The sequence below is a fragment of the Tursiops truncatus genome, chromosome 13 (assembly GCF_011762595.2).
Source record: "Tursiops truncatus isolate mTurTru1 chromosome 13, mTurTru1.mat.Y, whole genome shotgun sequence".
NCBI lineage: Eukaryota > Metazoa > Chordata > Mammalia > Artiodactyla > Delphinidae > Tursiops > Tursiops truncatus.
Genome location: NC_047046.1, coordinates 15,182,425 through 15,209,181, shown reverse-complemented (window position 1 = coordinate 15,209,181; position 26,757 = coordinate 15,182,425). Strand labels below are relative to the sequence as shown.

General features: G+C 46.1%; 1 protein-coding gene across 11 annotated transcripts in view; it reads left to right on the top strand.

Annotated features, from left to right (window-relative positions):
- The window catches only part of RPH3A (rabphilin 3A), a 285,353-nt gene that overhangs the window by 224,208 nt on the left and 34,388 nt on the right, over positions 1 to 26,757 (top strand). For all 11 annotated transcript variants that reach the window (XM_073790165.1, XM_073790168.1, XM_073790159.1 and 8 more), the window contains one exon: positions 11,900 to 12,046. In XM_073790165.1, coding sequence (XP_073646266.1) covers positions 11,900 to 12,046 — 147 coding nt within the window. The remainder of the gene's footprint in view (positions 1 to 11,899; positions 12,047 to 26,757) is intronic.

The following is a 26,757-nucleotide window of genomic DNA, read 5'->3' as shown; positions in this document are numbered from 1 at the left end:
ATACCTGAATCAGTGGTGTGCTGGGTCTGTACCATGGTGGTTCCTTAGAGCTGATGTTAAATTTTCAGGAATTTTGCAAGTCAGTTGTTAAACATGGCCAGTATTAAAAATTAAGTTGTATAGTTTTACAATTAAATTATATTAAACACAAAGGTGGTGAATACTTAACTTTAATCACTTCTTAATTTTTTTTAACATCTTTATTGGAATATAATTGCTTTACACTGGTGTGTTAGTTTCTGCTGTATAACAAAGTGAATCAGCTATGCATATATCCCCATATCTCCTCCCTCTTGCGTCTCCCTCCCATCCTCCCTATCCACCCCTCTGGGTGGTCACGAAGCACCGAGCTGATCTCCCTGTGCTGCTTCCCACTAGCTATCTATTTTACATTTGGTAGTGTATATATGTCCATGCCATTCTCTCATTTCGTCCCAGCTTACCCTTCCCCCTCCCCATGTCCTCAAGTCCATTCTCTATGTTTGCGTCTTTATTCCTGTTCTGCCCCATCACTTCTTAATTATTTTACTATGTTTTGTTAGTCTCCATGTTATTTGTGCCTATGATACCTGTATGGTGAAATACTATATAATAGTACATTACTGCATGTTTCCTCCCAGTTCTGCATTTAGTGACATCATATAGGTACTTGAAATCAGCCACAGTGGGGCTTTTTCTCCAGAGGTTCAACTGTTAAACATTTACCACCACACCACTGCCTGAAGACCTTTACAGTCTAAGTCTATTGTTTATCATCCCTGCAGATTTTCACTCAAAGGTCTTATTTTTTAAACGCTTGGTAATTTTTATTGTTAGCTCAATCTGTGAGAATCCTGGGGATCTACCATGGGAATATTTTCCTCAGAGAGATTTGCACTTGCTTCTGCCAGGAATCAGGTGTGCTGCTCACCCAGGATGTGACCTGAGCTCCCTTAGAGGGTCCTAGCTCAAAGTGGGGGTCTCAGATTCAGCTTCCTCACCTTGTTAGGAGCTCAGAGTCAGCCTCTGGAACATAATGCTGCTTTTTACATTGGCTTACTGCTCACAGCTCCCTGTTCTGGATTCAGTTTGCTGGGTTTTCTTTTTCTTTTTTAAAAAATTGCCTCATAAAGGGGTATAATTGATTTACCTCTAATAGTACACATTTAAAGTACAGTTTGATCATTTTTACACATATGTGCATACTCATTCCCCTTTGCAGTCTCTCCTTTCTGCCCCTCCCTCTCCCCACCCATCCCTAAGTAATTACTAATCTTCTTTCTGTAACTATAAATTAGTTTGCATTTTTTAGAATTTCTATAAATGGAATCATTCAGTATGTACTCCCTTTTTGAGAGATGTCTTCTTTCACTTCGCATAATTATCTCATGATCCATCCATATTGTTTTTCATATCAATAGTTTATTCCTTTATATTGCTAAATAGTATTTCATTGTGTGGATATACCACAATTTGTTTATCCGTTCACCTATTGATGAACATTTGGGTTGTTTCCAGTTTGGGGCTAGTACAAATAAAATTTGTATAAACATATACTTTCATTTCTCTTGAGTAAATACCTAGGAGTAGAATGTCTCAGTGGTATGTATAGTAGGTGTATGTTTAACTTTTTAAAAAACTGCCCATTTTCCAAATTGGTTGTACCACTTTAAGTTTCCACCAGAAGTGTACAAGAGTTCCATCTCTCTTCCTCCTCACCAACACTTGATATGATTAGTCTTTTCCATTTTAACCATTCTAATGTGTGCATAGTGGTATTAGTTTTGTGATTTTAATTTGCACTTCCCTAATGACTAATGATGTTGATTGTCTTCTTTTGTAATTTTGCCATTCGTATAACCTCTTTGTTAAAGTGTCTGTTCAAATACTTTGTCCATTTAAAAACTGGGTCATTTATCTTCCTGTTATTAAATTTTCTAAGCTTTTTTTCAGGTGTTGTAGATAAAAGTCCTCTGCTGGAGACACATTTTGCACATATGTTTCTTGGTCTATGACTTGCATTTTCTTTTTCATAACAGAGTCTTGAAGAGGAAAAGTTTTTTTATTTTGATGAAGTCTGTTTTGTTTATTTGTTTCGAAGTAGGAGGGTTGTTGGAGAATTCCCTTATTTTCTAACAATCCTAGGGTCTTTTGGAATATTTAGTGCCCTCATATTCTTGAAGCAAAAGTCCCTGTCTATTTACTACTTCTACCTAAAACCTCCTCTAGTTATACAAGTTTTATAGTTTTGAAGACATTATTGAATTCTGTTGGTTTCCTTTTTGAAAGGAAACTTCTAGTTTCCAAGCCCTCCCCATGATGTCCTCTTGAAGCCAACCTTACTTGGCAGACAATATTCCATCAGCCAAAAATTGTCTCTGTAAGATAAACAGTTGCCTGAAGGTGAATGGGGTAAAATATTTATTTTATTTAAGAAATGTCAGTTAATTAAAACCCCATACATAAGAGTTTACTTTAGTCAATATGAAGCCAAACAATTTGCCTTACAATTAAATTAGAATTATTCAAACAGTCTGGATGCAGTTTCATTAAAGTGCTTCTGGGCTCCTGTGAAACATCTTGGCATTCTGAATGCATCCGGCTGGCTTGATTGCTACTGCGTTTTCTTCAGATGTTAAAATTATTTTCCAATAAATGCTAATGGGTGAATTATAGTCATCACACATGCTATCTAGTCTGCAGCAGTGATGATGTGCTAATGCAGACGCTTCAAATGTCTTTCTCCAGTAAATTAAGAAATCTAGTCTTAATTAACTGCTGGCTAACCAGATACTCTTTACTCCCTTTGTGATTTCTCTCAGCCTCCTTGAATCTAACGATGGTGTTTGGAACGCAGTTGTGGTTGTGTTTGAAAGAAGTGAATGTATCTGTTTCTTGCGTCGGTAGGACAGGGCTTCAGCTATCTATGTTGGGGATACATGCGGAGAAATGCTGGTCTCCAATAGTTGATACTTCTCTATAGTTTTCAAGTCTGCAAGCCTGAGAGTGCCAGAGATCAGAGGTGGAAACTGAGGCACAAAGAGGAGATGTGACCTGCCTATGGTAGCATGTCTAATAAGTGAAGAGCCTGGTCTCCTTTTTAGAGTGGAAGGACTTGCTTCCCCAAACTGGGGCACTGCGAGTTCTGCTTTCGGATGATCCAGTCACGGTTCAGGGCTCATTGCCTACCTCAGTGTGCTCCTTATCCCTCAGTGTTTGAAACAACAGAAACCAAGAATGTTATCATCATTAAGTGATTCCTTTTTAGTGCCAAAAAACATTATTCAAATACATAAATGATCAGATTGGTTAATTAATAAGCTGAACTGATTGGTCATTTTAATCAAGGCTGTGGCTCATACAACCCTACATTGCTGCAGCCTTGTTTTAGATGTGCTGGAATAAGATAATAATGACTGATAACAAATGGAAGTAGGTCATTGTGATTTAAACAGAACTGTGCGGTTGTGGCATCCAGGCAGTGTTGATATTGTTAAGAGATTTTTTCCCCTAACTTTATTCATTTTGTTCTTTCTCTCCTTTCTTTGCCTTCCTTCAGTGATAAAGAACAGTGAGTATTTTGTAATACTTTTATTTTTCTGCAGACTGAATTTTATCTCTTTTCTGATTAAAGTGGCTTTAAAGATAGATGAAGAGAGATGGTTCAAAAAGGAACTAGCATGTTTTACATATCTAAAAACAAATTCAAGTTGTTAAAAAAAACACATACCCCTCTTGATAAAGAAAAATATGAAATTTCAAAAAAAAAATCTTGGTAAAAGGTTGGAAAATATTCCTTGGGAGAGCCCTCAATTTAATTTTTGTTAGCAATTAGTGGGATTCAGCAAGCTTATTAACCGCCCTGTGCCTCTGTTTCTGCAACATTTTGCCTGGGAACACTGTTTTTATTTAAAGAAAATATTAACTCAAATGACTACTATCATTAATCAAAGATGATGATGAGTAGAACAGAGCTTGTGGGAAGTTATGTGCTATACACATGGTCTCTGTCACATCATGGAAGGTCAGCCTGATTTCCCAGTGAAATGCCTTTGACTCAGAGGTCCTATCTTTGCTCATAACTTTTGTTTTAAATTGGATTCATTTCCTAAATATGCATGACAGATTGGATGCTGGGTCTAACAAATGAACAGTCAGGCTGCAAAGCAGATGGGACTTTGGTTGTGTGTACACATTGGGAAACTATGGGAGGTCATTTTTACCTTCCCCTTGATGGGGAAGTGTTCACAGAGCCACAGCCAGAGCACCGAGTCTAGCCTCAGAACACCCAGGTCTGAGTCCTGCTCTGGGACTCAATGTCAGTGTGGCCTTGGGGCACTGCCCTTCACCTCCTTGAGCCCTGGCCATAATGTGGGTATGTTAACCCTGCCATTCCACCTTCACTGGGAGGTGGTACGGTCAAATGAGATGCATGGGAAAGCTTTGTAAACCGTAAAGCACCAAAATCAGAGGAAGGTGTGGATCACAACCTTGCTTTACCCTTGTGTGTATTTTATATATATATACCTTGTATGTATACATTGTGTGTGCATGCATATATGTATGGTGTGTGTTCTACAGTCTCTGTGTTGGCTGGTAAGATTTTGGTCTCTTTATGAATATTGTGAGCATATCATTCAGACATGCTAGGGAGAGATGCTGAGATGTTGTGCGATTATAAATATGAACATCACAAGAGAGAAGTTCAAGACTTCAGAGGGTCCCAAGTGCTTCAGGCTTCCTGAATGCTGAAAGCTGAAAGGTAGGGTGTGTGTCCATCCTCCTTCCCTCCCTCCTTCATCCTCTCCCTCCTCTCCTCTCCTCTCCCCTTTCTCCCTCCCTCCCTTCCTTCCTTCATTAACAAACACATATCATGCACTGTGCTAAGCACCAAGAATACAAGGTTAGCCAAAGTCTGAGTGGGGATGTCTAGAAGGGTTTACAAACAAATAGTCAGTCACCAACAAACACACTTTATAGTGCAAGGAGCTATAATAGCAGAATCACAGCGGCCAAGGGAGCACAATGATGGGCACCTAACCAAACTTTGGGGTCATGATGGGAGAGCTTCCTGGAAGAAGTAATGTGTAAGCTGAGACCATGTAAAGGAGGTACAAGATAAAGAAGAGACAGAGGAGTTCCAGGTAAGGGAACAGCATGTGCAAAGTCCAAATAGGAGAGAGAGCATGGGATTTTAGAAAAGCTGAATGGCACTCAGTCTGGCTTAAAAGATTACCAGGAGCCCGAGATCCCCTTAGCTTTCTGAAGGGAGTTGGGGAACCACAGCATCCTTTTGGCACCCTCTTTAGTCTGTTAGGGGTAAATTTCATCAAAAAGGGCCTTTTTACCAGCAGGGCTTATGTAAAGTGTTTTGTGGTGTGGATGCCCCTCCTTCCACACTCTCCCCTTCAGGATTCATTAAAATCTCATTCACTGAGCTGTAAAGAGACTTCCTGCTGACACCTGCTTCTGTCGGCATCCTGGGGGAAGGGAGGGGATAAGAAGAAAGGAAAGAAAAAGGATTAATTTTCTGCACAGCACCGCTGTTTAATGCTTCAGAGCCTTCGTGCCCTGACAGCATTTCCATCATCCCACTCCTTTTGGGAGTTATAATATATTAATAGAGACATCCAGTGGGTATTTATTATGTGACTGTTGTGTGCATGAAATGAAGAATCAAGGTGGGAGGCAGGAAGGAGCTGGGAATCTGCCTTTTGCAGTATTTTAGGGGGAAACATCTGTGAGGGGCTTCCACCTGCAGTCAGGACTAATTTCCTTTTGTGTTAGAGGCCACTGGTGCTAGTTTGTTGAGAGAGTTCCTTCTGACCATCTCTAGATGCACCTAAACAAGTACATTCAGGTCACAGATGAAGCACGTCCAGAATGCTGGTGTCTCGAGCCTCTGACCATATTCTCCCCACACAAGAGAATTTCTTGGCAATTCTCTTCCCTCTTCTGAGTGTCAAGCATCTGGAAGATGAGCAGGTCAACTGCAGTGATCTTTAGACTTCTATTAGCAGCAAAATTCTTTCTTTGAATACTGTTTTATTCAGAAGCTAAATATATAAGACAGATAAAGAGTGGCGATGGATAAAGACCTGTCATGGCTGAAAGCATTAAACATACCACCGTGCAACTGTAAGTTAAAATAATACCAAACTGTAAAGTAGGGAGTTTAACAAGCTTCACTTTTTTGTTGCCACAGTAGATAGTGTGTCAGTTATCTTTTGCTGTGTAACAAACCACCTTAAAACTCAGTGGGATAGAAAAACGATGATTTATTCTCAGGGACCTGGGCTCAGCTGGTGGCTCTGCTGATCTTGGCTGGGCTTTCTCATGTATCAAAGGGTTGTCTGATCTAGGATGGCTGTGGCTGGAGTGACTCAGCTCTGATCCACATGCCTCTCATCCTCCAACAGGCGGTCCTGAGCTTTTTGTCATGGTGATGACAGAGAGTCAGAGAGTAAGTAGAAACACACAAGGCTTTTGCAGGCTTAGCCCCAGATGGCACAACATCTCTCCCCTGTCTTTTATTGGCCAAAGTAAGCCATAGTCCAAGCAGGATTCAAGGGGTAGGGAGAAAGACCCAGACCTTTTGGTGAGATCAATTTCAAAGTCACATGGCAAAGGGCATGGATACTTAGAAGGGTGAAGTATTGAGGTCACCAATGTAATAAACTATATCTCATGATTTTATTAAATATCAAAGATTAAATTCTTAAAAAAATTTTTTCTCTCACTCTCTTTTTAAAACTGGCATCCTTGCTTTGCTAGTGTTGGGAACCCAGCACTGCCATCTGGGCTGACATGAGGATGGAGGGCCTGGTTCCCTGCCCACTCTGTCCATCTACGACCCACTCACCTGCAGCCCTTTGAGATCCCTCCAGGGAACTACAGACAATAGTTTGAAAACCATGGCTTAGACAGTTTGGGGAAATAGGAGGCAGGTGCCCTTCAGTGATTCTCCAGGAAGCATTGTCCTAGGTATGTGAACGAGAGCAGAGATGGGCCAGCCCTCTTCGCCCTGTCTCAGCCAGTAAGCCAGGGGTCACTCCTCATGCAGCTACTGAGGGTCAGGAGTAGCCTCTGAAGGTCCCCGCAGGAAACAGACATGAAATCATTCCCACTTAGCAGATCTGGAAACTGACATTCAGAGTGTCTCAGGGCCCTAGTACACACTGCTAATAAGCCACAGGTCCAGGATTCCAATCTTAAACCCCGCCAGGTCAAGGAGGGCTCAAGTTGGTGCACAGTAGGCCCTCTGGGTATTTACTGGACTGGATACAATGCTCTGAGTAACTTGTCCAAGGAGGCAACACTTTAGTCTCCACCTTTGGTTTTTAACGAGGTCCCAACACTGGACTCTGGTCTTAAGGACGTGGAGCTGGAATCCTGTGCCCAGAGGCCCTTGGCAAGGGTGCCACCGTCCTGTCACAGGAGCATTCCTAAGGCCCCCATGCTCACAGTGTTCTCCAGCCCAGAGGAGGCCCAGACGAGCCCATTTTCTCCCTTGAGAGCAAAGGCTTTGGTTTGAAAAACCATCTCCTTTCCCTCTGTTTACTTTTGGGATTAAAACATGAAAATCCACAGGAGGCTTTCGAGTCCCCACTGAGACCAATCAGTGACATTTTCAAACACTAGATGAACTGTTTGTCAACTGCGTGTTTTTGAGCAGAGGATGGGGGTCTGCAGAGGTGCCGGCAGCCTCTAGCAGGCCTTCTGCTCATCTGCAGATGGAGACAATTATCCTAGGCAGGCCTCCTGTGGACCCCCATTCCTGCTTATCTTTCTGCAGCCGTGCATTTCCTGTGCATTCTGATTCCAGCGAGTTGTGTGGTGGGGTGAGAGGCATTGGCTTCAGGTCTGACCCATGGCTGACCATACCCATGACCAGACTGTGAGCTGTGGGAATGTGCCCTTGAAAGGGTCTCCACTGGGTCTGAGGCCCAGCATCTCACCTGTGCTCTGTCTTGGTCACTGAGCTACTTTGTAGAGGCAGGAAATAAATGGAGGTGGCGATCAGAAGAGAATGAAGGAAGAAAAGAAGGGATGAAGGAAGGAAGAATAGGGGCAGTTGAGGCATCCATTTCCACGGAAAACCAGAGGGACCTGGGGAGGTGGCTGGATGAGGTTATAACTAAGGCTCTTCGGGAAGGATGGGTGGTCTTCATTATGCAGGAGTCCAATGTATCCTTTACAGTTAATGGGAAGAAACATCAGGCTGAGGGATATTAGCACACTGTAAGGAAGATCTTTCCAACAGAATGGCATAGACTCCTAATGAGAGAGTGAGGTCTTCATCACGGGGAGCATTCAAGCAAGGCTGAAAGACCCCTGTAGGGAGGCTGTGCCAGATGGGCTTTCAGGTGATCCTCAGTGGCCCTCATGCCTTTGTGTAACCTCCTCGCCTTGAGTGCGTGCAGGACCTGGGATGTGTTTCTAACCTATAGAATATGACAAACAGGATGGAACATCACCCTTGTGATTACATCATGTTATATAAGACCCTGTCTCATTTGACCGGAGCTTGAGAGTCACCTTGTATACTTGATGAAGGAAGTGGCCCACAGGATGAAGTTGGAGAAGTCTGCTTGGTTAGGAATTGCAGGCTGCCTCCAAGACATGGAGGTGACTTCCTCCTAATAGCCAACAAAAAGCTGGGGTCCTAGGTCACATGGCTGCCAGGAAATGAATTCTGCCAATAACTCAAATTTGCCTGGAAGCTGATTCTTCCCCAGAAAGGCTCAGGATGAGAACCCAACCCAGCTGACGACTGATTGCAGCCTTGTGAGATGCTGAGCAGAGGACCCAGCTAAGCCATGCCTGGACTTCTGACATGGAAACTGTGAGATAATAAATGTGTGTTGTGTAAAGCCCCTAAGTTTGTAATAACGTGTTATGTAGCAGTCGAAAATGAACACAGACAATATCAATGGGGCTTTGTGCCACCCTGTCTCTATCCTCCAGCTGGACTGATTTTTCCAGTTATCTAATGCTGCAGAACAAATCATATCAAACGTAGTGGCTTAAACAACAGAAACTACTTACTACTTCTTGCAGTTTTTGTTGGTAGATATTTGAGAGTGGCTTGGCTGGGTGGGTCTGGCACAGTTGTAGTCTTACGTCAGCTGGGGCTGCAGCCATATAAGGGCTCGACAAGGGCTAGAGGATCACACAGCTGGCACGTTAGGTGCTGGCTGTTGCCAGGGGCCTTAATTCCTCTCCACATGGGCCTCTCCACAGGGATGTTTGAGTGTCCTCATGACATGGCATCTGACTTCCCCTAGACTGCATGACCCAAGACACCAAGGCAGAAGTTGCAATGTCTCTTGTGACCTAGCCTTGGAAGTCACCCACGGTCACTCCCATTGTATTTAGCTGGTCACACAGGACCAGCTGGGATTCTGTGTGGGAGGGGATGGCACAGGGAGGGTGTGAATACCAGGGGGCAGAGATCCTTGGCGAGCATCTTGTAGGCTGGCTACCATATTGATCTTCCTTCACCTCCTCAAGCACACTGCCCACTCTCTCAACTCCAGGCCTTTGCAAAGACCATTTCTCTGTCAGGCTCAGTTTCTTCCTCTGCCTTCCTCTCGCCAACTCTAGTTTATCTCTGAGGTCTCAGTAGGAGCCAGCCATACCTTTCTGCAGCCTGCAGTTTATGTAATTTAGGAGAGCCCTCTTCAAAATAAAGAAGACAAAAATATCTCTCTTTTACAAAATTTTCAGGACAGATGATCATTACGAGAGCTCTTCCCAGGGCCTTGGAAGGTGCCTGTGCTAACAAAGGGTCCCAAATTTAAGCTCCACCAGCATCACAGTAAATCCTCTTCAGGGTCTCAGAGTAGATGTCACTCCCTCAGGGCGCACTCCTTGGTCCCCTAGAATAAGTGACTTCTGTTGCTTCAGTCTTGCTGTGGGTCACACTTACAATCAGACATTTATCATCCCTTTTGGCCATAAGGTATTGTGTCTTATTCAAAAACTCTTTCTGTGCTTACCCTCAGACACTATTCTAAATGCCATTGAAATGATAGTGACCCAGACAGGGTCCCTGTCCTCCTGGAATCCTACGTTCAGGTGGGGGGAGAGAGGCAACAAACAGGTAAACAACAAACTTCTTTCAAAAGATAATTTCAGTTAGTGATGGATACAAGTGAACCTGGGCAATGAGAGCTCAAGGAAGACCTCTCTGAAAGGCTGACATTTGAGCTGAGACCTGAATGATGAGAAGGGGGAGATCTGGGGAGATAAGTCATCCTGGAAGCCGGGATAGCAAGTGCAAAGGCCCTGAAACAAAAACAAGGTTTCAGTGTTCAAGATTGAGCAGGGAGGCCAGTACAGCTGGAGTGTAGTGAGAGGGGGCGAAAAGGATGGAGAGTCAGGTAAAGCACAGATTGGGTAGGACTTTGCAGATAGGCAAGAAACTAAGTTTTACTTTTATTAAGGTAAAATTCACTTAACATGCAATTAACCGTTTTAAAGTGCACACTTCAGTGGCATTTAAGCACATTCACCACATTGTGCAACCACAACCTCTATGTAGTCCTGGGTTTTATTCTAAATCAATGAGAAGCCATTGGAGGGTTCGGGGAAGGGGATTTGAGTATGTTTAGCGTTTGTTCATCCCCTGGATCAGAGGCCCCTGATCCAAGGCAAGATGTGTTTCCACCAGAATTTCCCCAGGCTACCCCCTCCTTCCCTTTCTCGCAACAAGACTTGCCCCCAAGACATCTGCTTCCATTGCTTTCAAACTCTTCCTTCTGTGCTCTTCTGAACAAACGAACTAAGGTGGGAGGATGGAAGAAGAGACGGGAGCAGGGAGGAAGATGGGGCCTTTAATTTCCAACTTTGAGTGTCAAAAGGGAATTTCATGCCTGCTGACGTGATTAGAGCAGTGGAAGTAATAGAGGCTGGCAGCTGATGGGGTGCTGGCTCCAGGGGATTCATAGTTACTGATTTTTGCCCCAACAGGGACAAGAATTTCTAGTGGTGTTGAACCCTGCATTCCACTTGGGTGATGCACCTCAGTGCCCTGGGGTGCATCGCCCAAGGAGATAAGGTCCAAGGTCTATACTTTGCCATAGACCACAGCGTTAGCTCTCTACCCAGCAGCCTCTCATCCTCTGCAGCGTTCAGTTCTCTCCGTACTGTGGAGGTTAAGTGTGCAGGCTGCCCAGGTCCGAATTCCACCTCTGCCACTTCCAGCCATGTGACCTTGGGCAAGTGGTCTAATGTCTCCTCACCAGAAAATAGACAATAACAGTCCTGCCTTGTGGAAATGTTGTGAGGATTAAATGAGAAAATGTGGGCAGCCAGTAGGTGCTACATCAGTATTTGCTTTTTTTATTTTTAAAAAAAAGATCAAGGAGAGCACAGGATGGAACCCAAAATGCTATAGGAGCTTTGGAGGCAGGAGGGCTAGATGTTTATGTGAAATCAAGAGATTTTTATAAAACTAGTTGACCACTAGTTTAAACTTTTTTTTAAGGACTCTGTGGCCTACACCAAATGTATTTGTGCCAGACAGGGCCTGGCGTCAACCTGGGATCCAGGGCCTCAGACAAGCCTCCCAGAATTGTTTCCGCTCCTGCTGTAGAAGTCTACTGTTGAGATTCTTTTCCTGAGAACACCATTATCCTCCAGGTTTCCATGAACTTCCTGCAAATGCTACTTCCAGAGTGTCTGCCATGTGCTAAGCACTTAATAAACTCATCAGAACCTTATGAGGGAGGAGGTATGTGTGTCCTGTTGTACAGATGAGCAAACTGAGGCTCTGAGAGATTGGATTCTTTTACCCAGGGTCTCCCAGCAGGGATTTGAACTGAAGTTTACCAGACTCCAGGAGCTAGAGCCCAACCACCACTCTGCAACTGCTGACTTTGTCTGCAGCCTCACACCTTCCTATATTGCCTTTCAGACTCCAGACGGGATGGTCTGTTCACCCCAGTGGTCAGGCAGACAGAGGGAGGAAGCAGGAAGAGCTGACAGATGAGGAGAAGGAGATCATCAACAGGGTGATTGCTCGTGCTGAGAAGATGGAAGAGCTGGAGCAGGAGCGCATCGGGTGAGGCCTGACGCCGCGCATCCGCATCCGGCCTGAGAGCCAGAGACGCCAGGAGGCTGTGCTGCTCAGGGCGGGTGTGCTGTGGTGGGGCAGGGCTGCCCTCGGGGTTTGTGACCTGTGATGTGCCAAGCCACCCGCTCAGGCAGAACTGGAATCCTTGGTGCATGAGCTGCGAGAGCTGGAAGACAGAAAAGAGAACAGGGGAGAGAGTGGGCTGGGGGCTGGCTGGGGAGGGGCTTCTGGGCTGGGGGTGCATTAAAGATGGAGAAGGGAGGATCTTCTGAGAGGGGGATGGGAGATTGTCTCTGAAGGCTGGAGACGCGTGTGTGAGCACAGGTGTCATACCCATTCCAGCTGCATAGGAATATGTTCTAGAGACATTGGCCATGCAGGTGCCAGAACGATAGCCGAGGGTGAAGTAAGGGGGAGGAAGGGTATGTCAACGAGACAGTGCGTGAAAGAGAGAGCACATCTGAAACGAATTATAGGAGAGAATTGGAGAAATCCATCCTGAAGGGAGACCAGCATGAGAGCGAGGTAGCAGAGGTTGGGTCTGGACTCTAAGAACTCGGCTTCCATCACAGCTCCCCCACTTGCCGGCTGTGGATCCTGGGCCATGTTGCTTCACCCTCTGAGCCTCAGTTTGCTCACTTGTAGAATGGGAGAAATAAAAGGAATAGTCCCACAGGATTGTTGTAAGGAGTAAGTGAAATGATGCTTGTATGGTTCCTGGACCAGGCCTGGTCGTACTTCATGCTTAATGAATGGTAGGAGGAAGGGAAAAAGTGGGGTTTGGAGGGCAGAGGTAACAAAAAACATGTATGGGATGTAAGAAGGTGTGTGTGTCAGAGTATCAGTGAGCCAGGACAGTGTTAGAGAGAGAGGGAGGGCTCTGTGCGTGGGCTTGGGAAGGGTGGAGTGGGGAAGTGAGAGGGGAGGAGTGTCTGGGAGAAGAGGAGAGTGAGCGTATGTATGGGGGGGGGCTCTTGGCGTGGGTGGAAACTTCCACTGCTAGGATGCAGGGAGGCCACCAAGGCATCCTCTAAGACTGAACCTCAAATGGGAAATGGGAGGAGCTGCTGAGATGCCACCCCTTCCCCAGACCTTTCTTCCAAGGGGCAGCCTTTGCCAACTGCTTACAACTGCTTTGGGCACTGGGGTGCCCTTTCATCTCCCTACCCAGCCACTCAGTGGGAGGTTAACAAGATTCTTGGATGGAAAATGATGCTGTGAACACACAGGAAGTGGGTGCCTTTGATTTGAGCCTCTGCAGATCATTTTATTCAGAGTGGGCTGGGGAGATCAGAGGTGCCATTGACAAATGACAAATAACCTGGCACAGGCGGAGTCAGCTTTGTGCTCGGCCCTCCGTCAGGTTCCTCAGTAGGTTGCTAAAGGGATGGGTCTTGAGGGGTCTGCTTATAGGGTTGAGTTTTTATTTTGCTTTTTAAAAGATACATCAGGAGTGAGGAGTTGTCCAGGCGGGAGGTCTGCGAGCATGTGTGTAAGTGAGTGTGGGAGTGTGTGTGTGTGTGTGTGTGTGTGTTCACTTCAACCAACAAGGAGCCTCAGCCTTGCAGGAAGGAAGAATATAGATGTTAAATTCTTGCTTGGAAGCAAGAATTTCCAGCCTTTTTCCTGCGGAGCACTTTCCACTAGCTAACTTTGAATTTTATACATTGATTATCTCTCTCTCCCCGTTAGATTATAAGATTCCTGAGTGTAGAGATTTTTGCCTGTTTTGTTTGCCACAGAATCCCCAGTCCTAGTACACAGGAGGTGTTCAGTAAAATATTTGGTGAGTGAGTGAACATGGTAGACAATGCTGCCCCCCAATTTCTTTCTGCATCTCCTGTGAACAAGAGGCTGGAGAGCTTAGAATTTTGTAGTCCAGGGTCCATATTCCCAGGGAAGACACTATGATTGGCTGCCTTATGTTTATATCAGATTCTGTCCTTGTTAACTGTGGCCAGAGGTGCTGGCTACATTGTGCAAGCGTGGTCACTAGGCTGCCTTTGGGTGTAAAGTTAAGGGGATCTCTGTGGACTGAGCGGATTCTGGCTTGAACATTCTAGAACAGGGCTGATGGGTTCCCTGCCTTGTCCCCCATGTCCTGCCACATTGCCTGACCTGGTGACATGGTGGGAGAGCACAGTGGTTAATCCCTGGGACCCCAGAGTCAGAGAGACCTGGCTTCAAATTCCAGCTCTGCCACTTACTCCCTGTGTGACCTTAGATAAGGCACTTTACCTCCTCCTCAGCTGCAAAATGGGGATAACGTTAGCACACATGTCCCAGGGAATGTTTAATTCACATTCAAAAGATTATCGTGGTGCCTGGCACAGAGTGCATGCTCAGTTAATGGTGACAATCATTAATGACAAATTTGCTGAGGAAACTTATTTTTTTACACTGGCCAAGGTCTCCGTTCTAGAATCATGCCCGAGACTCCTGTTTGGCAAGCCCCTGGCTTCCCCTGAAGGAGATTTCAGAGCCTTCCAGGGAAGCTGGGGCCAAGCCCATGGTGACAGAGTGTCCCTTTGCTGAGAGAGTATGTTTTCTGCCGGAAAGGGGAGGATAGTCCTAGAAGATTCTGGCTGAGGCCCTTTCCCCTGCTCCCTTCCAGCTGCCAGCCCTTGCTGGTAGCATGGCCAGAGGCAAGCCCATGCTATTTGTGTCTTATGACCTTGAACCTGCCCTCATTCCTGTTCTACTCACACTTCCCTGGGAGAGGATCAGAGTGAAGTCAGATGAAAGGAGAGAGACATATCAGACACGGATCGAGACTGAAAATGGGGCGCCATCAGGGCTCCCCCTCCAGAACCTGAGGCTCAGTTGATGAGCCTTGGGGGCTTCAGTTCTCCACTTGTCCAGTGAGGCGGGTCAGTCTGAGTCTCAGGATCCTTCCTGATCCGACTCTACAGTATTTGGGGGTGTCTGGTGAAGGACCCTGTACCCTGTGGTTGGCTGCACCTCTCAGAGCAAATGAGCTCCTTCTGGCTCTTCTAAGTGTTAAAACTGCAGATGTAGCTGTGTCCCCTTCTGCTTTTGCCCAAGGTGGTGTCTAAACCTTCACTGAGTGGTAACTCAGCCCACAACCAAGCTCTGCTCTCTTCAGCACCCCCAGAAGGAAAGCTGATGGTCAGAAGGGAAACTCATTAAAGAGCCTCATTTTGCCCCACATCCCTTATTCAAGGCTAAGTGGGATCTCAGAATTTATTTTGCATGACCTGATTGCTGTAGATTTTCTATACTAGTGAGGACACTTGGCTTGCAAGAAAAGGAATTAGTTCCAGCTAGGTGGTTTCGGTTATCTATCACTGCATAACAAACCACCCAAAACTTACTGACTACAAGCATCAGTAGTATACTCTTTTTCATAATTCTGTGGGTTAAGAATTTAGACAGGGCTCTGCTAGGTTGATTTTTGCTCCATGTGGCATAGCCTGGGGTCACTCACTCAACTGCATTCAGTGGGTGGCTGGGTTGGACTGGAAGGGCCAGGAAAGCTCCAATCCTTTGTCTGTGCCTCAGTGCGCTCTGCATGGCCCCTCTCTCTCCACGGAATCTTTCCTTATTCAGTAGTCTGGCCCAAGCTCCTTTACATGGCAGCTGACTCCCAAGAGAGCAAGGATGGAAGTCTCCAGGATTCTTAACAGCTAGGCCTAGAACTGGTAAGGCATCGCTCCACTGCAATCTATTAGAGAGGAGAAATAGATCCCATCTCCTCCTGGAAGAATGACTTATGCATCCAGGGAAGGAAGATGTTAATGGTGGTCATCTTTGGAGACTGTACCCCATTAGGCAAAAGGGAAATTTAATATAAGGATTCAGAGGTATCTCAAGGGATCCAAGGGCAGGAACACAGCCTAGTCTCATGAAAGGTCTGCTTCTCATCCCACATCTTAGAAAATATAAGCTCATACTATACCTTCCTAGTTGTTATATTTCTTCTTAGTCCTAATTCCAAATTCCCGGGGAAGGAACTCTGATTGGTCCAGGTCACCCTGAGTGCTGCCCCTCATCCAATCAGCTGTGGCCAGAGGTGCCAGGCTATACAAACAAGGCTGCTGAGTGCTACTCCAGAGAGTGCAAAGGGCCTTTGTAAATTGAACGGACACCCAGGGGGTGTCCACAGGACTTTTAAAACATATTAAATATGGAATTAAACATTTGAGGAAATTTGTGTGTGCGGGTTTTGTTTTTGTTTTGTTTCCCAGTGGTAGGTTCCTCCATGTCTTTATCATATTTCTTTCTATCCAGAGCCTCTCAAAGGCATTACTCATATATTCTGCCCGCAAGGGGACAGGCAGCTTGGTGGCTTCCATTTGAGGTCAACATCCCTCAACAGATGGGCCCAAAGAAGTAATTAGGATTTGGCATTAACCTTGGTGTCCAGACACTGTGATGGAGGAGGAAGTGAAAGAGACACAGAGAGACCTGTCGTTGACAGAATCTGTTGGATTGCTGTCACCTCCCCATCCCAGTTCCACCATCCCCTATAGTTTTGGCACAGAATTTTTCCAAAATGTGGACAGGGGGAGAAGTGAGTAATAATGATTGGAATTTGCTACATCTAATTAGGTAGGCATCTTTCCTGTGGTTTGACAAGCTGACAGTAAACCAGATCATAGTCTCCTCTTTCCAAAGGAAGATTCCCCTACCGCCCCGCCCCTTTTTTTTGTTTTTTGACTTGGAGTCCTAGACATTCTGTGGGTAGAACTCCTGGGGTATCCTGATATTATAGACATAGTCATCCATGTGTCTGTGTGCTTTTTTTTTAAAATAAATTTATTTATTTTTTATTTTACTTTTGGCTGCGTTGGGTCTTCGTTGCTGCATGCGGGCTTTTCTCTAGTGGAGAGTGGGGACTACTCTTCGTTGCAATGCACAGGGTTCTCATTGCGGTGGCTTCTCTCGTTGCGGAGCACGGGCTCTAGGCACGCGGGCTTCAGTAGTTGTGGCACACGGGCTCAGTAGTTGTGGCTTGCGGGCTCTAGAGCACAGGCTCAGTAGTTGTGGTGCACGGGCTTAGTTGCTCCGTGGCATGTTGGATCTTCCCAGACCAGGGCTTGAACATGTGTCCCCTGCATTGGCAGGTGGATTCCTAACCACTGCGCCACCAGGGAAGTCCCTGTGTCCATTTTTAAGAAGAAATATTCATAGACTTCATCAGGTTTGGGGGGACTCTGAACCCCCCCCATGTTGAGAACCACTGAGTAGTATCTCAGTTTTCTCAGGGATTGGGTCGATGGCCTTCTAATGTCCATCCAGCCTTAATAATTTATGGAATCTGTTTGCACAAAATGAAAATGAAGTCTTCCTAATTCCTTAAGCAGCCCAGTGCCTGGCATAAAAGAGAAAGCAAATGAATACATATTGGATGAATTCTTAACCCAACTGACTAAGCCTCTCATTGAATGTTTTTAACCTCAGGATTTCCCGGACCTTATCTATAAAATGGGGAGTTGGACCATGTGGTCTCCAAGTCCCTCTAGCCCAAGGTTCCTGAACCTTGGCACTGTTTACATTTGGGGACAGACAATTCTTTGTGGTGGGTGCTTTCCTGTGCACCATAGGATTTTTTAGCAGCATCTCCCACAAACTAGGTGCCTGTAGTAACCGGGGCTGTTACCAAGCTGTGACAACCCAAAATGTCTCCAGACATCGCCACGTGCTCCCTGAGGGGCAAAATCACCCCCTGTTGAGAACCACTGCTCTAGCCTTTTTGTTGAGTGGCTCAAGAAAGGAAGAAGAAACAAATGAGAATTTCCCTGCAACCACACTCAACTTCTAGAGAAATAATAATAGCCCACCCTTACAAAGCACCATGTGTTGGCACTGTACTCAAAGCTTTATGTAGATTCATCTATGTAACCCTCACAACAACCCTATGCATTAAGCCGCATTATTATCATTCCCATTTTACAGATGAGACAACTGAGGCACAGAGTGGTTAAGCAACTTGCCCAAGGTCACACAGTTAATAAGCAGTACAACTGGGATTACAAACCCAGGCTGGCTGGCTCCAGGATTAGAGTCCTATTCTGCTATTCTATAGAAAGATAAACATTTATAGCCAAGCATTGTATTAGGAACTTTCAAATATGTTGTATTTCCTTTAATCTCTCAGAGAGACAGACTATTGTCTTTGCTTCACAGACGAGATTATTGAAGTTCATGGAGGTTAAGACACTTGCCCAGGGGCACACAGCTTTTACATAGCCAAACCAGACTTTGAATCTGTCTTTCCACATTATCCTATTGCCTTTTGGCAGTGCAGGTAGGGATGGCAATTGACAAATGACTTCAGAGTTTCAGGGAAGTCAATAATTTACAGGGTGTCTCACATATTCACTCAGGTTGATTGGTTCAGTCTCATACTTCTTCCTACCATAGGACAGTTCACCCCTCTCCACCACAATGACCCTTGTGCCCTGTGGGCCTCAGCAGCACATTCTCTCAACTCTGCTTTCCACAACAGAAAAGGGCAGGTGGAGGGGTTAGAAAGAGCCCCAATTATAGCACTGAAATGAAACAAAGGCTTCATTCTTCCAAGGCGGGTAACAGCGTCTGGGTAGCTAGACCTAGCCTCTGATCCCATCTCTGCCACTTGCCAGCTGTGTGCCTTTGGTAAGTGACTCCCTGTCAGTGTGCCTCGGTTTCCCCATCTGTAAAATGGGAGTGAATAATAGAACTGACCTTACAGGTTGTATGACTTAAGGAAAACAATGCACATGGAATGCTTAGCACAGCTCCTGATAACTGTTGCTATTATTGGGTTTAAATGACCCAGCTCCTTGCCTGACTGACTGCATTAGCCCAGTGGAGCCCTCTAGCTGTCTTTCTCTCTTGGCTCCAACTCTGACCCAGGGTGACCCACTTCCCCAAAGTGCTGAGGTCCAGACAGGAATCCCATTCACCAATCCATCAAGGAGAGAGATTACGATCAACGGCTCCCCAGGTAGTGACGGTAATAAACAGCGGTGGGAATTAATGAGTCTGAACTGCACACACCCTGCATGCCAGCCGCGTGGCTTCATGACAGAGCAACTTAGTCATTTAAGGACAGGTTCCTGAGAGACCCTGGCATTGGAGTTCAGACCACCCCCCTTCAGAGCAGCCATGTCCCTGTTCACAGCTGATGGCCCAATCTAGGCTTCAGAAAATGCCGAGTTTGATAAACTTAATGGTAACATCCACTTGGCAATTAGGGTGACGGGATAAGCGGCATGATTCTGGAATTAATGGTGTGTGTGTGTGTGTGTGTGTGTGAGAGAGAGAGAGAGAGAGAGAGAGAGAGAAAGAGAAGTTGAGAGACAGAGAGACAGAGATAGAGAGAGACAGAGAGACAACATGACATCCACTCTCCTACCTTGCTGCATTTTACAAACCATTGTGTAATCATGCTCAATCACAGCTCTAAAGGCAGCTGCTCTGGCTTCATACCATCAGTGATGGAACCCCAGCTTTTCACCATTTCCCTCACCAATTCAGGAACCGGCACATAAAGCCATCACACCTTCACAGGTAGGGTGTCCTCAACTCTGCAGCTCGCCACGTTAAGCCCACTTCCTGGAGCAATTGTACATGCATTAGCCTTCTCTTCGGCATTTGTCAAGACACTGCGGCAATACTGGTTTGAAAGCTCAAAAGCAGTTGCCTGAATGTTTCTGAGGCCAGTTTGAACTTTTTTGAGGGAGCCTGGGCTTAACAAGTAAGCACTGTCTGAGCTGCATTTGGCTTATATCCTTGTCTGCAGAAGGCAGCCAACTAGGGCTTGGCTCCCTGCAAGAGCAGAGTGTGTACAGCCGTGTGTGTGAAAGTGTTTCTGTACATGGGTGCTGATCATGCACCTGTTCCTGTGTGGGTATATGTGCCATCCGTGTGTGTATTTAGAGATGGGCACACGAGTCCTGTCAGTTTCTAGTCACTGCAGCCCCTTTAAAAGCTTTAGAAAGATGGGGCTTCCCTGGTGGCGCAGTGGTTGAGAGTCCGCCTGCCGATGCAGGGGACACGGGTTCATGCCCCGGTCCAGGAAGATCCCACATGCCGCGGAGCGGCTGGGCCTGTGAGCCATGGCTGCTGAGCCTGCGCGTCCGGAGCCTGTGCTCCGCAACGGGAGAGGCCACAACAGTGAGAGGCCCGCGTACTGAAAAAAAAAAAAAAAAAAAAAAAAAAAGAGCTTTAGAAAGACGGATTTCATGGGCAGATTTTAGCACCCTCGTTATATAGGAAAAAAATGTGAGTATAGGGAGCTATAAACGCCACAGATTTCCAGAAGAAATAATTAGCAGCAATCATGACTGAGTAGTTACCATGTTCTGGGCATTTTACAAACACTCCCATTAAAAAAAAAATTTTTTTAACATCTTTATTGGAGTATAATTGCTTTGCAGTGGTGTGTTAGTTTCTGCTTTATAACAAAGTGAATCAGCTATACATATACATATATCCCCATATCTCTTCCCTCTTGTGTCTCCCTCCCTCCCACCCTCCCTATCCCACCCCTCTAGGTGGTCACAAAGCACCACTGAGCTGATCTCCCTGTGCTATGCGGCTGCTTCCCAGAGTAAAATAGCTATCTATTTTACATTTGGTAGTGTATGTATGTCCATGCCACTCCCTCACTTTGTCCCAGCTTACCCTTCCCCCTTCCCGTGTCCTCAAGTCCATTCTCTAGTAGGTCTACGTCTTTATTCCCATCTTGCCCCTAGGTTCTTCATGACCATTTAACTCTCATTTTATCTTTGCAACAATCCTAGGAAACAAGCACTTTGTTTTCCCTAATTTACACACGAAAAACAGAGGCTTAGAAAGGTTAAGTAACTTCCTTGAGGTCACAGAGCTAGGAAATAGCAAATATGGACCCAGGCAAGGTCACTCCAGAATGGACACCCCAACACCTGCATCATAAGTGCCTTGTGGGACTTCCCTGGCAGTCCAATAGTTAAGACACCATGCTTCCAATGCAGGGGGCGCAGGATCGATCCCTGGTTAGAGAACTAAGATCCCACATGCTGTGCGGTGCGGCCAAAAATTTAAAAAAAAAAAAAAAGTGCCTCTTATTTCTAAATTCTGAAAGTGTGTGTGCGTGTAGGTGTGGATGTGTGTGTGTATGTGTGGAGAGTCTATGTTTTCCTGGGGTTGTACTTGGAGAGGGTGATTAGAACCTCACAGAGTCCAAAGTCTGATTTGTCTGACGTCCACAGCAAGGCATGGAGGAATTGCCCAACCCTTGCTCTGGAGAGGAGGACTGGAATCTGATCTGGACCTGAATCAGGTGGAAATAGAACCTAGATGGCAGATGGGGCGGGGAATGTGGGTGTGGTGGGTAGAATAATGCCCTCCCCCACCACAAATATGTTCACATCCTAATCCCTGGAACCTGTGAATATGTTATCTTACATGGCCAAAGGGACTCTGCAGGCATGACTAAGAATCTTGAGATGGGGAGATGATCCTGGATTACCCAATGTAATCACATGGGTCCTTATTGGAGGGAGGCGGGAGGGTCAGAGTCACAGCAAGATTGAAAAATGCTACACGGCTGGATTGAAGATGGAGGAAGGGGCCACAAGCCAAGGAATGTGGGGCAGCTTCTAGAAACTAGAAAAGGCAAGGGAACAGATTTTCCCCTCGAGCTTCCAGAAAGAACACAGCCCTGCCTGCCAACACCTCGACTAAGTGAAACCCATGTCAGATATCTAATCTCTAGAACTATTAAGATAGTAAATAATATATGTTGTCGTAAGCCACTAAGTTGTAATTTGTTACAGCAACACTAGGAAGCTAACACACAGAGTGACTCCTTGAAGCTGGCTAGCGTGCAATGGCATCTCTCACGGCCTTCCTGCTAGTGTACACTTTCACCACCACTGAGTTAGACCCACTTGGGGCAGTCTTGTAGTTTTAAGAGACCTGGTCCAGCCCCATGTGTAGACAAAGTCCAGGGACCTGCCTGCCTCATTCTACCTGGAACCACTGCGGCATTTGAAACTCTCACTGCTCCGAGCCTCCCAAGGACTCCATTCCTATGTCCATATGTTGTCTCAAAATGGGGAAAGTTGAGTCTCCTCTACTTAAAGCCCTTTCATGCTGTCCCATCACTCTTAGACTCAAGACCCTGCATGGAGTGGCCCCTGCCCACCCTCCAGCCACATCTTCTACCATCCAGCCCACCAGCCCTGCTAAGCATCTCTCAAGTCCCTTGCACATGCTGTTCCCTCTTCTTCCAGTGCTTTTCCTCACCCTCTTTACTGGGCCAGCTCCTCTTTATCCTCAGGTCTCAGCTCAACAGTCACTTCCTCTGAGGCCCCATCTTACTGTTCATGTCCCTCTCTGTGAGTTCTCATAGCTTCCCATACTTGTCCTTCAGAGCACTTACTCCAAGTGTAGTTATGATGATCGATGTGATCATTTAAGTAACATCTGAGTCCCCCACTAGAATGCCAGCTCCATGATGGCAGGCACCTCATTTGTTTTGCTCCCCCTTGGGTCCTCACTGTCTGCTGTCACACGGTAGGTTCTCCATAAATATTTGTCGAATGAATGAGTAGACCGTCTGCATCTATTGGGACAGCAAGGTCAGAGCAACTTGGGAATCCACTTCCCACCCCCTCCAGAGGTCATCTGTTGGTGCTCAGAAGAGGGGACATATAACCTTTCTGGTGCCTCTGGGAGCATCCTGGGAAATGGGAGATGCCCACCCAGCTTCACTGAGTAACCGTCAGCTCCCCTAAGCACCCAGCCTGGTGATATATGGGTTTCCTGGATTGAGGTGCAAGTAGGAGCCATAAAGTTAATCAGACGTGTAAAGACTTAACTAGAGAGTGACAGCCACTTACAATGTCCAGCTAATTGGGCCCTTAATGTGGAGACATTAGACAGGCAAACAAAAGTATCCTGCCATTGCAGACAGGTCTTCTCTTAGTCATTGAAGGTCCTTCAGTTTCAAAACACAAGGGGAAATCTTGATGTTTCAGCCTCAGCATCTGAGAATCCCTGAATGTTGCCCATGGCAGGAAGCTTGAGGTGCGTCTCATCTAACCCCTCACATTATTGTCTGGGAAGAGGGCACGCAGAGAACAAAGCCTTTTCAAGGTCATTGACTGGATAAGAGGTAGGATTCAAAGCCATGACTTTTAACCCTTGGCTTACATGTTCTCTGTCTTCAGAAATGCACTTTATTGTCTAATGTAACGTAACGCATGTTTCTTGTAGAAAGTTAAGAAAGTATGAGGAGTCCAGGTAATTGGTGCTTTAGGAAAGGGGGTAGCAGAAGCTTTATAGAAGGAAATTAAAATTACTCATAATCCCACCACCTGGTGATAATCCCTGTGAATATTTCAGTGTGTTTCCTTTCTAATTTTTTTTTGTCCAGTGCACACCATGAAGATATTCAGATGAGCATGATCACAATTCTACATCCTGGGTTTGGGGGTTTTTTCCCCCACTTAACATAATAAGGAGAGGATTTTCTCATGTGATTTCTCCCACTGCTTCCTTCCTTACTGAAGCATTTCTCAAAGTGTGGCCAGGAATTCACCAGCATCAGGATCATATAGGGAGTCACTTCAAAATGCACACACTCTGGACACACCCCAGTCCCATAGAATCATTGTCTGAATGTTGAACACTCTCCCCAGGTGATCTAGATGGACCATACATTTTGGAAACATCCCCCCATGCCGTGGCTCTCAACAGGACTGCATGCTGAAATGCTGGTATCCGGGCGTAACCAGATCCATAGCTGAGAAGTTTTAGAGCTGGGGCCCCAGGCATTGGTATTTTAAAAAAATTCTTTCTGGGTCACTAACATGGGTTGAGGGTTGCCGGCATCTTTCGTAATGCACATAGGTCTCTCCTGCCAAGACTGGTAACAACAAACATTCCTTATGGGGTGAAGAAACTGAAATGTTTTATCACCAGGATAAAGACCCATCTGTGACTCATGGTCTGCCATGACGTAATTTGGACTTAACTTCCTGCAAAGTTTTATTTCCAAGTTTATGCTACTTGGCTGTTGGGGCCCTCCCTGTTGAGGCCCTAGTATTCGGGGCTGCAGAGAGGATGTCCAAAAGGGCGGGCTCCAGGAACCCCCCGCTCATCCTGATCTTTGAGCAGAGAAGGAAGGTCTGCCCATCCCCACTCCACTTCCTTCTCTCTTTATTGGTCTGGACTGAATTCACAAGTAACAAGGGTCTCTACGCTGAGAGATGTGAATAATGATCTTCAATCTGTTGTTTTTCCATGCCATTTGCTGCCACTGATAGAAGCTAATGAGACGCTCCCTGTACAATGCGTGTTAATGGGGGCTTTTGGAGTTGAGGATCGAATGGTGGAAGGAACAGGCATCTTGGTAGGGATGCTAGAGTGTGGGTTTGCAAGAGGTGGGTGACTCCACACCCTTATTTTCCAAGAGGAGACAAGTAAGCCTCGTAGGTTTCCTGAGCAAAGTACACTGCAGTTTAGAATTGGGTCATCTATCCCATGCTGTCTTCCTGAGCTGGGTGGGCAAAGCTTGACTTGAGGCAGAAGGCCATGAGGGGACTCCAAGGAAAGCAAAGGTGGTTCACTGACACAGAGAATGAGATTCTAGCCCAGGCTGAGTGACCCAAGTGACTCTGTGCCTTGGGACCCCCATTGATAGAATGAGAAGAACAAAATCTAACCACTTTCTGGCTAGGTCAGTCCATGAAGGAGAAAATAGGTGAGAACAAAGGTGTGTGCCAAAAAAGAGAGAAAAAGAAAATATATATCACTGTGCAATTTCCATCCCCTGCCCCCGTTAGCTTACCTCACTGTCTCATAATTCTGTGGCATTGAAAGGCAACCTGAAATTCATCTGCTCCAGATGACTTCAAACTGTTTCTTTAAACAATGGAACCAACTTTCCAAAGGAAATCTAATTCAACAGCTCAAACAAATGAAAGCGATAAATGCAGACATGCTCTGGACGAAATGGGGTTTTTTGGTTCCTCAGAATCACTCCCACCATACCTCTATAGTGGGTGGCCCCAAAATGGTCTCTGAAGAACCCCTGGGGCGCCATAAAGCACAATTTGACAACCACCAATTTAGCCCAACACCTTCCCTTTTACAGATGAGGAAACTGAGGCCCAGAGAGGCAAAATTCAGGGCTAAAATCCAGATTTCTCAACCCTATGTTGAGGATTCTTTAGGGGAACAAGATGATGGCACAGCTGTTGGGTGTCTTGTCCCGACCTCTGAGAAGTCAGAAGCAGGTGAGATAGAAGCAGCTGGGGTGACTGCACGTGTGCAACTTGGTTCCTACCAATGATGGAGGGTCCCTTGGTATGGGCAAAGCAGGGGAATTGAGCAGGGTGGAGGTTGGACTGTTCAAGAAGGTCCCCATGGCTCTGCTTGGCAGTAGTGGCAGTGAGGTCTGATTAAGAACAGGAACTATAGCTGATTCATTTTGCTGTACAGTAGAAACTAACACAACATTGTAAAGCAACTATATTCCAATAAAAATTAATTCTTTTAAAAGAAGAAGAAGAACAGGCACTCGAGAGCCAGACTGCCTGGGTCTGAGCCCAGGCTCTCTCCACCTCCCCGCTGTGTGACTTGGATACCTCACTTAACCTCTCTGTGCTTCACTTTTCTCATTTGGAAAATGGGGACAAGAATAGTCTTTAGCTTATAGTGCTGCTGGAAGGATTCATTAAGAAAATCCATGTGGAGTGCTTATCTCTGTGCCTGGCACATTGAAATTGCTCAGCAGACACTGGCTGCTGGTGTTCTGAGACTGAGGACTGGGCGCTCCTGGTTTGTGCTGCCTCCCATCATCCTATAAAAGCAATTTCTAGGGAAAATGTGGGGAGGGTTGGGGTAGAGGAAGAGGAGGAGGAGGAAGAGAAGAGCGTGCTGCCTTTGGTTCTGCACATCCTGCCTCTCAAAGCAGCTCTGTCCAATCTGGGTCACAGCAGGCTCTAGAGCCTACAGGCTGCTTTGGGCTCCTCTGTTGAATGGAACACAGAGGGAGAAGCTGCTGTTTATAACACAGCGAGTAGCATGCTTTGAGGGGATGGCAGGAGCGAGGAGGACCTGTGGGGAGAGTCAGCATCAGGTGGTGGCCAGCAGGTCTGCCAGGGACTTTCTGGAGCCTGTGATACCCACAGCTGATGTCCACAGCTGAGAGCCAGTGCGTGGAGGGGGTGGGCAGGGTCCGGCTCCATCTGGGTCCACTGGCTGTGGCTGGAACAGGAACAATAAGGTTCTGTTTGAGGAAAAAGCAAAGAGGTGACTTGAGGCTGGTGGGACGGGTCAAAAACAACCCACCTGAGATCGAAGGAGGATGCCCCCACAGGTGTAGTCATTATGTGTAGCCTTGCTATTCAGAGTGTGCCCTTGGGCCAGTAGCATCGTGTGGAATCACTTGGGAGTTTTCTAGGAATGTAGCACCTCAGGCCTCACCCCAGACATGATGCTTCAGAATCTGTTTTAACAAGATGCCAGTGTGACTGGTGTGCACATTAAGTTTGAGAAGTGCCAGTGTAATACACATGATACCTGGCTTCCAGTTTTAGCTCTGTTACTTCCTAGCTGTGTGACCTTGGACAAGTAATTTAACTTCCTTGTGCCTCACTTGCCTTAGTTGTGAAATGGCTTCTTAATAGTGCCTGTCTCTTAGGGTTGGGTGCCAAAGCACTTCATACCATGCCAGGCCCATAATAAACACTATGTAA